Here is a 13,303-nt window from a genome sequence, read left to right as displayed (position 1 = left end):
TAATCTCGGAAGGGGTTCAAGGTAACATGGCTCGTCGGCTGGCCACATGAATAATTCAAGGTCGCTGGCCGCTCCTTATAGTCTCAGTGTCGGTTTATTATTTTTTTTAAATAGGAGACAAATCAAAGCTGCACTTAAGCGATGATTTTCTTGCTAGAAGGGCTGATATGCAGTTTCTAAACAGTGATTACTAGGCGACGGCGATCTCCAATTTAATGAGGTGTTTACTCCAAAGGGAATAAAGCTCTTGATATTCCAATTTTTTTTTCCATTCTGAATGGTATTTAGGCTTCCATCCTTTTAAAATGGAATGTTGCTCAATGCATGGGCCATTTTAATTTTTACCACGTTGTGTAGGAATTTAACCTTCTCTCCAGATCGAGTAACGACCCTTTCTAACTTGGGAAGGGAGAAGGGGAGAGCTCACGAGACTGGAAAGCTGATTTTTTAAAAAATTGGTAGCTGTTGATCCCCTAATGTAGTTTCACAGATATGAGAGGAAATTGTATGTATATATTTGAACTAGCAGTACCCGCACGGCGATGCCCGTGCCCCCTGTTTTTATGCCAAATTCGCCGCCTGCGGCGGCTGTTTAAAACTATTTGGCCACGGTATTAATTAATCTCTATCTTTTTCGTATTTTTTATACCTATTTCCAGTTGCGTTTGGTGTCATTCACCTTTTTACGCAAAAATTGCAAACAAAGATCATTAAAAAAAAAACTGCGCTTTATTCGTTTAATTAAATAGTGCAAAAAAAAAAAAAAAAAACTTTTTTTCCCCCGTAGTTTGCAAAAAGTTGCGTTTGCAAAAAAAGAAAGACCGCACTATTTTAATTAAATTAAGTACGCAAATATGTAACGTAAAATAGACTCAGCAAAAGCAACCCTGTTGTAAAAATTTCCCCGCCAAGAAAACCTAAAACTCTTCCCCACAAAAAAGAAAGCCTTCATCCTAAACCAAAAAACCCTCCGCCTTAAAAAGTCATGATATCTAGTTTGCCCACCAAGTATCTGCCAAACTATCATCCTCCCTGTTCTCCTCTTTCATCACACCTACTTCCGTTAGAACCTCCTCCCACCTTCAACTCCTCAGAAATATAGATCGATTCTTCAAATTGTTTATCTTGTTTGGCGGGAAGCTTTTCTAATTGAGGTGGTTGCTTGGGGAGCAAAAAATTAGCAAAAATTAAGTTTATGGTGCTCCCTCATATCTTGGCACTCCCCCCCTCCCTTTTTCGGACGGTTCTGACCTTATACATCTTTCAATATTGCATATTATTACTTTGGTGAAACTTCTTAGGTAGGATAACCTATTTGTTCTTTTTTCTAATCGTCTAAAAAATAGAATAGAGCAAAATTTGCGTGAAACCAATCAAGGATTGAATTGAGCCGGAAAACAAAAGCACGGGATTAATCTAGTCCTTCATATGTCTACAATTTGTCAAGCATTCGCGCGTAAAATACAGGAAAATATACTAACGTATTTGATTTTCGCATGTCTTTTTTTTTTCTTTTTGACCTCGGATTTCTCAAGCATAGCTTAATTTTTTTCTTTCTACACAAGGTTTTACTTTGCTTCTCAACAAGTGATCCCTATTCATCCAAGCCTAGCACAACCTTAAGGTTTTGACGTGATTTTCATAGATTAACCTTTCTGTGGAATTCAACGTTTCGTGCATCTGTGACCTCTAATTCTCAGTAGTTCAGTGCATCCTTGAACGAAACTCCGTAGAATTTGGAATTATGTTTGTGAGCTATTGTTTTACTATGTACTGTCAGTTTTTACACACGTTTTGCATACTGATGACTTGTTACGCAACATTGTATTTATTTAGTTATTGAATTATTAGAGCATTGTCGTGCGATGAAGATAATTCCAGGAATAAAGAATGCTCCACTTGGCTTACAGCGTGAGTTCTTCAGAATTAAGAATCAGGGATTCGGAGCTGTTTTTCACTGGAGCTGCGGCTCTAAATTTTCCCTTGCTCCAGGCCTCTAGTTTTTCATTTTTTTTTTTCTTTTAGTTCTTTAAATATACCTAAAAATTATTAATTTTAGTAAACAGGCTGTGGCCGGTAGACACTTTTAATTCATTAACCACATCTTCATTATAAATAATCACTTTACCCAGGACTTTTCTTTTTTTGTTTACTGAAAATATTAAAGCAATCTTAAGGCCGCAATGCTGAGATAGAGCGCAGATAAGAGGTTTGGCATGAGAGATCTTCTGCTATTATGCGTATTTTTCCAAAATGGAATAGAAGAAAATAAGAAATATTCCTTTAATAATCAATTCTTAATAGATAAAATTTGAAGCTTGCTCTAAAATTTGAATTACAAAAGATATTTAGAACGTTTTATCAAATAAGAACTGATATGAAAAACAAAACATTTCGTTTCTATCCATTATTTTATTATTTTTTAATGTCTATTGTAAAAATTGCAAATTAAAATCTGGAACTCAAAAACGTGCATAAATATATGGTAAAGTTGTTGCAGCTTGAGCTTGGGCCATAGCTTATGTGGGAGCGATGCTGCTACGTCGAAACTTTTTCGGCTTTGGGTCCCTGCTTAGAATGCATGGAATTGACCCATCATACATTAATGTATGGAAGAAAGGCTTCATGCATAACTGTGAGTGCTTTTGGATGGGGCATCCCAAATTTGTGAGTGGCATCGATATATGAGTGAATCAAGTATTTTTATGACAGGAAAATAATTGTCTTAATTCTTAAAGTAAAGAAACATTTTACAGTGAAACTTACAATTTGTGGTTGGAGCACTAATATGTAATGCTTTAAAAAATAAATGGGCAATCAGGATTGAATCATTGTAGATAGTCAAAAGTTAGGACAGCATACTTTAATGCACTCTACATGGATCGCCGTTTTAATTTGGGATAATTTATAATGTTGGAGAACATTTTAAACAAAGATAAGCTTTTATTTAGTTTGCCGTTTTTATTATTATTATCACTTTGGGTTCTTCAGGTTTCGCAGAGCAACAAATTTTCACTCTCCTCCCCCCCCTTTTTTTGTTGCAAACATGATTCATTATGAAACTAATATTTTTTTAGAATTTCATAGGGAGAAAGATCGTCTAACACGAGCTAGAACTGAAGTAAAGGAATAAAATGGTTTTAAATTACAACTAACTTACAGCCAACTCGATTGGTTAATTTGCACAACTCACGTGCTCTTGAAATCATTTAACTTCGTTCTTTTCCTTTCGAAATTGAGGTCACGTTCTCGTTAAAGTACCTTGCAGGAACTATGACAAGTTTTTCCCGCTGAGGTTCTCTTGCATCATTCGAATGTTTGTTTTCGAATGCTTGTAAACAAATGAAATCTGTGTCATAAGTATCAAAACAAAAGTTTGGTTTGCAGTGCTTTTTGTCGTTCCTTATAATGATTATTCATTAAGGTAACAACGTACTTTTTTATTTTTATTACTTTATTATATGTTTATTTTCTTCTTTAATGTTGTTTACTAAGTTGCTTCAAATTAGTCTTTCTAGAATTTTATTCATTTAATAGAAACGTTGTAACATTTTATAAGCTACAAATCTAATTTAGTCACTCAACAACCACAAATCGTCAACCAGCAAACATTCTTAACCATTCAAATTGCAGCGATTTGTCAGAGCGGTATATTATAGCTCTAACGCTCCCTGGAACAGGCGACCTGAAAACTCCCATTCAAAACGGCGCAGCGGTCACATTACTCAAGACCTTTTTATTTCCTTTTACAAAAGAGGAAGTATTGTATTCGCGAAAAAATTTTCGCTCAAAAATGGACCTTAATTTCCATTTTACTCACCCCCCGAATGAATATTGAGTTTTTTGTTTTCGACTCGACCAGACGTGGATAAGTGCCTAAGAACGTATAGACACGCGAAATATCCGTAATGACGATTCCCGAATTAATTACAACGAATTTTCTCGCGACGTATGTATGTATGTGCGAATCTGCGTATGTATGTCGAATAACTCAAAAACGGCATGTCCTAGAAAGTTGAAATTTGGTTCGTAGACTCCTAGTGGGGTCTGGTTATGCACCTCCCCTTTTGGTTGCATTCGGGTGTTTCTAAAGGGGTCTTTTGCCCCTTTTTTGGGGGAAATCATTGTTAATTTCGATGTAAACTCAAGTGGTGTTATAATTTGTCGGACATTTGGCGATATATCGCCAGTCTTTTGGTCGTCAAGTTTTGTCGTCAACTTGTCGACAAGTTTGGCGATTTTTTAAAAAAATCTGTTTCAATTTCACCACTGTTGGTGATATTTAGAGAGTAAACTATTGAATCACATTAAAATTGCCAGTAATGGGGAAATGACATTAAATTGGAGTAAAAGGAAGTCATGTGATGCACACATCAGCTCGTTTTTTCTTTCTCATAAATGAGAACAGCCAGAAGAGAGCATTGCTTCTGAGACCAGGATGCAGACTACCATTTTAGGGGGGTGGGGTTATGCTGAAGAATGACCCCCCCCCCCTTCGAATGAACTTACGGTATTGGATTCGAAAATTTCTAAAACTGCTTGGGTGTAATTAAAAAGCACCAAATTTGCCAGGAATAAGGCACCGACAGTGGCGCACACAGAAATTTTGCAACGGGAGGGTTCAAGGTCGAAAGCCTCATTATCATGTCATACCCCAATACGCCGTCAAACAAACATATTGACTTGATTTTATCGATTCCCGAGAACGAAAAACAGTAAAAAATAAACTATTCAATAAATAATTAGAATTATTTACTGAAATATATTTACTTAAATAAATAACCAGAGAGAAAAAAAAATTACAATTTTACTTTTCTCATACTTAAAAAAATGGATTCTAGTTCATAGAATCTCATTTTAATCTGTAATTACAAAACTAAAATCAAACAGAACCATGAATTCAGTGCCGCTTGAAAGCTCTTGGTTTAAATTCAGTGGCCGCCGCTTATATGAATCATGCTTGCTCTTCAGTTTTGATTCCATAAAACGGCTAATTCAATAAAGCTGGATTTTGTTCTGTTTTTAGCAATTTGATTCATGAAAGCGGTTTATTCAATTGACCACTGATTCAATTAACCGGCGTCCGCTTTATTTAAACATTTGAACAAGATTTAAGAGTATGAACACCCCTTAATTGAAAACATAAACAAAATAATCAGCTTTAAATAATTGTTTCAAATTACTGCAGTCCAAAAATTTGGAGAAATCATAAAATTTTACTGAGAGGGAAGGAAAAGATCAGTCTGCAGAAATGCTTATCAGGTAACAATGTGGAAAGAGGAAAATCGGGAAAAGGTTTTTTTTTTCCACCCTTATTGGTTTTTCCTGTGTTTGATATTACATAAGAGCCTTCACATTCAAGTTAAAGGTCAACTTGCGGTAACCGAAATCATTGTTACGAGCCGATTTCACTGACAAAAGGCGAGACAACACGTGCTTGTCATGAACTGAATTCAACTCACGTGACTAAATAATCGTTTTCAATTCAATTTGGGCTCGCTTAAATTGCAGTTCCTAATCTCGCATTTATCGGCCTCGAACGACACGCAGCAGCAGTGTCATTGAAACTATTTTTAGTTCTTCTCCTCTTAAGAAACAATAATCGCATTTTCCTGCATTCGAAACAAATTATTTTCTCCACATTTTCTCGGAAGTAAATATTTTCCCTTTTCTGCGATTTATTGGATAGTGTTCAAGTAAACTAAGTTTTTCTGCGTCGGTTGCAAATACAATGTAAATTGTTTCTCTGAATGCTGTGACTTTCGAAGAAAATTCTCGGGGCATAATCAATCTGTTGAGAGTGAAATCGTTGCGCGGGGAAGGGGGGGGGGGGGGGGGGCATCTAACAATGTTTAAATTTCACTGGAACATTTCCAGAAAAATTTCGCCACTGTGTTTTTAATGTGAAAAACGTGTTTTTACATCAAGTTTCAACAATTTCATTGGCTGTTGCGTTCCCACCAAAAAAAAAGATGGGAAATATTAATCATGTTTGAAAATAAATTACTGATGGCGAAATAAGTGTGCATACAAAGATATAAAAAAATGTGTTATCAAACATTAAAAATATACTCTCAAAGCACCAAATTCACTAAATAGTCATTGAGAACGTATGTCTTGCAGTCAACGTACCAGATTTGGATTTTGTGACGCGTTAATTAAAAAAGAATGATTTTTTTTTTCACTCCAGAAGAAAATGCTTTCAAATTGAGTCTCTTTGCCAGTTATTAAAAATGTGTTTGAAGTATTAAGCATTGCGAGTTCATTCCAAACCCAAATTGTAAACGTTCACATTGTCGGGAAAATTTCTAATTTGTCCTGTGACATTTCCATACATTCTGCTTTCATATAGCCGAACGCTTTGGACAAACCTTTACCATTTGATTCACTCCGTTTTGGAATGCTCAAATGTACATATGTCACAAATTTTGGAATGATACACAGTCGAACCCTGATTCTACGAATTCACCGGAACCGAAACTTTAGGCGTTAAATCGGGGTTATTCGTAATATCGGAGTGCAAAGTTTCTTTTTAAAATGCACTTTTTTTTTAATATATAAAACCCCTAATAAGCAAATGCGCAAAAATATCCATAATTAGAAAGTGTACACTTTTTATTCAGCATTTCACGACTTAATACACGCTAGTTAATTTGAAATTTTATTGTACTGAGTAATAGATGTTTTACAACTTCCTTGCTACTTGGCTCGAAATAGTTCTTTTTCGACTTTATGGAGAGAAGAAAATACTGTGTCTTTTGTAGCCTGCTGCATGAGATGTTTTTAGTTTCCAGGCCTGTAAAGCATTTGAAAAAGTAAGTTTTAATGGGAGTTTCACTATCGCTTTCTGCATCAGAATCACTATTTGTTGGTTGCTCTCGCCCGTCAAAAATTGTTGGTTCCAAGAAAAGTCTTTCTGCTCCGGACATTGGAAAACAATGAAATATTTCCTAACTCAAACTAACAAAAAAATGTTTTTCCCCGGCTTTTAAAATAATTCCTTAATTAGGGGTTTATTATTCGGTAAACAGGGGTTTTTGCTTTCATTTTAGTCGGTGAAAAAGAAAAATTCGCTAAATCGCGAAATTCGTTAAATAGAGGTTCGTTAAATCGGGGTCCGACTGTAGTTCTTAGATCATTTGGAATTACATAGCGAGAGGTTCACACAACAAAAAAAGTTTGGGAACTTCTAATTAAGACTATTAAAGTTTTCTTCAATACCTGCTTTCTGCAAGTATTCATCACTAATTTTTCCTTTTCCTTGTGGCACGAATTTCAAACATTCACGATCGGGGCCTAATTTAATGTTCTTTTGGTCATCCTTTTCAATATCAATTCTATAATTTTGTCACTTTTTGAATTTTTAAGTATTTTTAAGCAAAATATAGCGTATGCATCTTGGTCCCATATAAGTAACATAATAATAATAATAATAATAATAAAGCATTTGAGAAACATCTTAAAATTAATCCCACTTAAGTTCCTTCCTCGCAATTGTCATACCATTCCTTATTATTTGTTGACATTTTATTGGTCTGCGAACGACTTACCTTAGTCTATAAATACTATTAGCAATGACGTAGTCAGCGTAAATACGGAATTGAGTGTCGCATCTAGGCTTTTGAATGACCGAAGCAAAACTTATTCTTGTTGCGTTCTAACGCGTAGGCGATGTACTGAATCGATTAAAAAAAAATGCTTAATTTAGTAAGGGTGTCATATGACGTGTTTTATTATTTACCAGTTTTTGATCCTAAAGTTGGTTTTTCTTATTTTTGTGAAGAATCCGGCGCGAACTAGAATCTTTAATTTGAAGGTCTTATCCTCTTCCCGTTTTTACCGGTTCCCACTTTTATCTTTGTTTGAGACGTATCGAAGGCAGGCAATTGTTAATAATAACTATTTAAAAATCGGTTTCATCCAGTTACATCCCGAGTTCATTTTTGAAGGATAGTGAAGGACAAATAAAGTTGGGGGAAAATCAGATATAAAATCTAGATTTCGAAATTCTACATAGACTTTTTTCCTTTATAAGAAGTACATATTTATTTTCAGGAAAAAGTTTCCACTCAAGTTGTAAACTTAAAAATTTGCATTTCATCCACTCATGAATCAAATCTTGACTAGATTTTTTGTTACAGTCATTTCTATGTACGGCTATGAAAAGTCCCTCCCACCCCCGGGGAAAAAAAAAATTATCCCTCTCTTCGAGCAAGGGCGCACCCCCTAAAAATCGCTAAGACCCCCCCCCCCCCCCAAAAAGCAAGAACCCCCAATAAAGAGAAAATACCACTCAAAACACCCCATTAAAAATTTCAATGGCGCAGTCTGTGCCATGACCCCCCTAGGTACGCACCCCTGGTAAAACAGAATGAAATATTTAAGAATCATTTCCTAAGACTGTTTTATGATACCCTCATCTCAGCTTTTGATAATGCATTTTTTTTTCGTATTCTGTTTTTTATAACTATCCGCATGATTACATTTTACGACTTACTCTTCAAATCATTGATTTTTGATTCAAAAAAATATTGATTATTATTAAATATCATTTGATTAAAAAAAATATGTGCATACCTTATTAGAATTTCTCTTTTTCACAAACTGATGGTTAAAGTAATGTCAATTTTTAAATTTATTTTTTCTATTTTGAATAAATATACACATATAAAGTAAATCGGGGGAAGATGTCACAGTTAAGGATTTTTCGATAATTACTGCGAAAGATTCAGGCTTTTTATGGCTTGATATTAGTTTGGAACGCAATAGTGCTTCCACACTTTTGTTACAAATTAAGCCCTGGGTTTAGGGGCCCCTTTGTGTGTCACAGAATGATGTAAAATATTTATCATGCGCTTTTTTAAATCCATTTCTGCACCCAGTCAGCAATTGTGACATGGTAAATCTGCCACTAAAAATAATACATCAGAATGATTTGCAGTTTAAAGAAATCCTCGCTTAGAAGGTTTACTACTGCCTCTGGCTATTCTGGTAAAAAAGAGAATTTTACAGGTCATTTATCGCTCTTAATAGCAATGGCTTAGGCTAGTGTAAGGATCCATTGAGTGAGGAGGCTCTAGGCAGCAGCACAACTCACCTGTACCTAAAGCGGTCCTGGCAAAAGGCTGATCCAGCTTCTAGTTTAGGAGGGAGTCAGTTTTAGAATGGGGTGGCAAAATACAGTTTTTGGGTCAAAATGGGGTAACTCAGGTGAGTTCTCCCATCGGGGGTTTAAAAAATAAAAATAATAAAATGCAGTTTTAATCTATATTTGGTCCCTTAACTGGAGGAGGGGGGGGGGGGGTTCATGACCAGGGGCATGCACAGTAATTTTGGGGCCTGCCACGAATGACTTTTATGAGCCCCCCCTCTATACTATTTACCCATATATTTGACCCTTTATTTTAAAAATATTGGCCTCCCTTCAGGCGCGGGCCCGGGCCAACAGGTGTCCCCCCCTGTTCATGACCCCATAACCTCCCCTTTGGATCCTGGCAATGTTTTCCAATTTTTCCCCCCAAGGAAAACATGTACTAAGAATCACATTAAAAGTTTGAAAAAGTTATGTTTTAATGCAGGATGTTTCTAGTTTAGAAACTTATCTTTAATTTCTATGATTACTTAATTAAAATTTTTTTTTGTCAAACTCTCTTGTTTGACGCAATAGTGTGTGTGTGTATATATATATTCTGTATTTTCTTATTTCATCCATCAGTGAACACTTTTTCCTTATTTGTTAAATGTACGACCTTATGCTTTAATCATCAAGTTTCTTAATTTCAGATATTAATTTGTTTTGCAAATGTTTATACTAAATGCAAAATTTTCCAGATTTTGTTCGAATAGCTTGATTTTTATTTCTGCTTAACAATTAAAACTGCTTTGTTTTACAGATTCTAAATTTTCTGAAATGCATTATTCTTTATTAACTAAAGAAGGAAGCGAAAAACCTGACCTCAGCTCAGAAAATGAAAACTCTAGACTTTTAAATGAAAATATTCTACACGATACTTCAGACATGTTGACTCTAGAAGGTCTTCGGAGGCATTACAATTCTTGTTCTAAGTGAGTGTTATTTTGATGTTTTATGATGACTCTTAAGTCATAGCATAGTTATTCATTTTGAATTTAAGAGCGTTTAAATGTTATCTAAAACTTCGTGCATAATTTCACTGCCTGGAAATGTTAGCTTATTTTATTTGAATAACTCATATTGCTTCTGTTATGTAACGTTCCAAAAAAAGTGTTTGAAAAAGTACAGTAATCATCCTTTTTAATTTGTAGTTTGGTTGGCATACTTTCAATAAACCTTCTTGTCGTTATATTTAATTTTGTACAGTCGAACCTTGATATCTCGAACCTCCTTATCTCGAAACCCTTGATGTCTCGAAAAAATATTTTTCCCCTGCATTTTATATAAAAACCCCTATGTATTTTCCATAGTTATCTTGAAATTTATTTTTCGAAACCCTTGATATGTCGAAATTTTTGCACAGAAGCAAGTTTCAGTTGTCTTTTTTCTTTGGCAATTTTTGTAGTAAAATCAGTTCCAGGGACCAGTTTTCATCTCTCTTCTTGGAAACTTTGTGATTAGGGGATTGAAGCAAGATAATAGGGGAGTGTTGGTATGAAAGGGGTGCTGTGTTTTCCCCAGAGTTTAGAATCTTTGTGCATTTCTCTCGAACATGTTGTCCATTTTGCGGAAAGGGGGTTGATTTTTCGCCAGTCACTTTTCAAGTGAAAACAGAAATGCGTTCCTCGTTTTCATCTTTCTGCTTTTTTAACTCCTACAAAATGGCTGCTGAAAAGTTTTTGAATGTGGGGAGCTACTAGTTGAAGATAAGAATTTTTAAATTTTTAGGTAAAAAACCAATTTGAAATTGTTGTTCATTTCAAAATCTCTTCCTTTGCACTTTCGACAATTATAAAATTTCAAATCTAGTAAAATATTGAAGACTACTTTATTAATCGTAATTCAAAGTGGTCTCATAGTACTTATATAAATGCATATAGCGTACATGTGTGTAATTGTGAGTTTCTAGTGTAATTTTTTAAAAACCTTGATAACTCAAAAACTCGATATCTCAAAATTTTTTCCCATCCCGAGAGATTTGAGATATCGAGGTTGTACTGTATATCATTTACCGAAATGGGGGAAAAAACGATAAATAGCTGAAGCAGGCATATTCAGGTGTACTACCCTTTCAACCTCATCTAGGAATCACACAAATAGTGTAATAATGAAAAAAAAAGAAAATTGGTAACAATTGAAAGAAGTATTATTACGATATTTTTTACGTAAGAATTATTTGCTCTCGTACCCCAATTATCAAGATATAAGTCATCAAAATTTTAAGAAAAGTGCCAAATACCACGCGATTTCACTGTCTACATGTGGCAGGACATTCATTTGAAAAATTTTCTTCTATTACACATCAAAACTCGCTAAATTTGAATTTCGGCAGACTTTTAAGCATCATATTGATATTGAGGACACAAGGGCAAATAACTTGTGCATCCAAAAAATGTTTTACTGTGCTCTCTTGATTGCTACTTATTTAAGTTTTTTCATTATTATACTATGGCATGGTTTCTTGGTCAGCATAGATTTTGTCAACTGCAATCAATCTATAGTGCTATTAATTAGTTTTTTAACAAATTGGTGACTCAAAAAACAAAATTGATATCTTTTAAGACTCTTATTGACACCATCTGAATCAATATTTAATCTTAAACGTCTTCTTGATTGTTCAGTGTTCAGTCAGCTACGAACGCTGAGTCAGCATATAGTTAGGATATCTATCTGCAATATCACACATCTTTTTGAATATAGTCCAGGCTAGAAGGCTTTATACCTCTTTTTCGAACATGTTTTTCTCAAAATGGCAAAATTCAAGATGGCGGCTTTAAAAGGTAAAAAGCAAAAATAGGAAACATAAGTGAGATGAAATATATTAGAAATTAAAAAAAAATTATAGTAATTTTTAGCCAGTACAAATTGTGTAGTAAACCCTCATTCATCCAAACCCTTTTAAACCGGACTTCACTTTATCCGGACAGCCATTTAGATGTAAAGATTGTACAAATGAAAGAAGAGTAGGCGCACTAATATTTTTTGCAGGCCTGTGTTATGCTTGTGGCACGCCGAGAGAAGTTACTGTCATGTCAGTGACGTTGAATGGTGTCAATAGCAGCAAGTTGGGGTGCTCTTGAGAATTTTTACAGTGTGCAGTAGTTTGTTTGTGATCCTTAGCTCAATTATAGAGGCTATTTTCTTTGATTCTTACTTTCATTAATTCAGACAACCTGAGTCATAAATCTGGATGAATGAGGTTCACTGTTATTGGAAAGAAATGTTTATAAAAAGGATACAAAATAAAATCAGTTCGACCACATACGGACTGTAATAGAACAATTTGTTGCTGAAACGAAAAATAGTTTGCAAAAGAAAAATGGTATATTCAGGTGACTTCACACATTGTTTTTATTTTTCTTAAAAGTATTTTTTTAATTGTTGCTATCATTATCGTTATCACTATTGACATCTGATGGTTTTGAAGGATATATTTCTTAATTGTTACTATCATTATCGCTATCACTATTGTCATTTGATGGTTTTGAAGGATCCTTGCAATCAAATCCGTAACAAAAGCAGAATCATGGACATGGCATAGAGAATTTTCGAAATGGAGCATAGTTTACTCTGCAACCAGTAGTGCACCTGCAACTGTTTAAGTTGAGCATTTTGCTTGGAGCTGACAAATGTCATGGACATTATTCATCTAGGTGTTCCAATGGGGACAATAGATTCTGTGATACATTCAGCTTTAAAATTTATTTTCTATATATATGGCCCCAAACAGGATGGATTGCCTCTAGAAAATTTGTGATAAATTATGTTTCAAAGAGAGATCCGAGTGGAAAAAGGCATTTACGAGACCAAAACGTAGCGGCTTGACTTCTACTAAGGCTGGTTTTTATCCACACTGCCTACTTGCACCACTACCAAAATTTTTTATAGAAATCAGCTGGTTCATCTTTCTCATTGGCTCTTAATCCTCTTGATTATGGCTAAAAAAAATAGCAGTGTGTTATAGCCAGTGAAAGCATACGCTGCTAGGAGGTCGGCATGATATTTTTCTAGTTTCCAGTGAGCTTCTCTTCATGATCAACTCTGATCCTTAAAGCATTACTTCCGTTCTTATATAAAGATGATGAGCTATGATGCTAAGAACCTGTGTCATCAGAAATAACTCTTAAATGTGACTTCCCTTTTCATTTTTCTCAAACTATGTGGTTTGCT

General features: G+C 34.7%; 1 protein-coding gene across 5 annotated transcripts in view; it reads left to right on the top strand.

Annotated features, from left to right (window-relative positions):
* Positions 1–13,303, top strand: part of LOC129233727 (uncharacterized) — a 36,756-nt gene that overhangs the window by 21,304 nt on the left and 2,149 nt on the right. For all 5 annotated transcript variants that reach the window (XM_054867707.1, XM_054867721.1, XM_054867714.1 and 2 more), the window contains exon 2: positions 9,894–10,065. In XM_054867707.1, the coding sequence (XP_054723682.1) occupies positions 9,894–10,065 (172 nt within the window). The remainder of the gene's footprint in view (positions 1–9,893; positions 10,066–13,303) is intronic.

Source organism: Uloborus diversus, chromosome 1 (assembly GCF_026930045.1).
Source record: "Uloborus diversus isolate 005 chromosome 1, Udiv.v.3.1, whole genome shotgun sequence".
Lineage (NCBI taxonomy): Eukaryota > Metazoa > Arthropoda > Arachnida > Araneae > Uloboridae > Uloborus > Uloborus diversus.
This window is presented reverse-complemented; position numbering and strand designations above follow the sequence as displayed.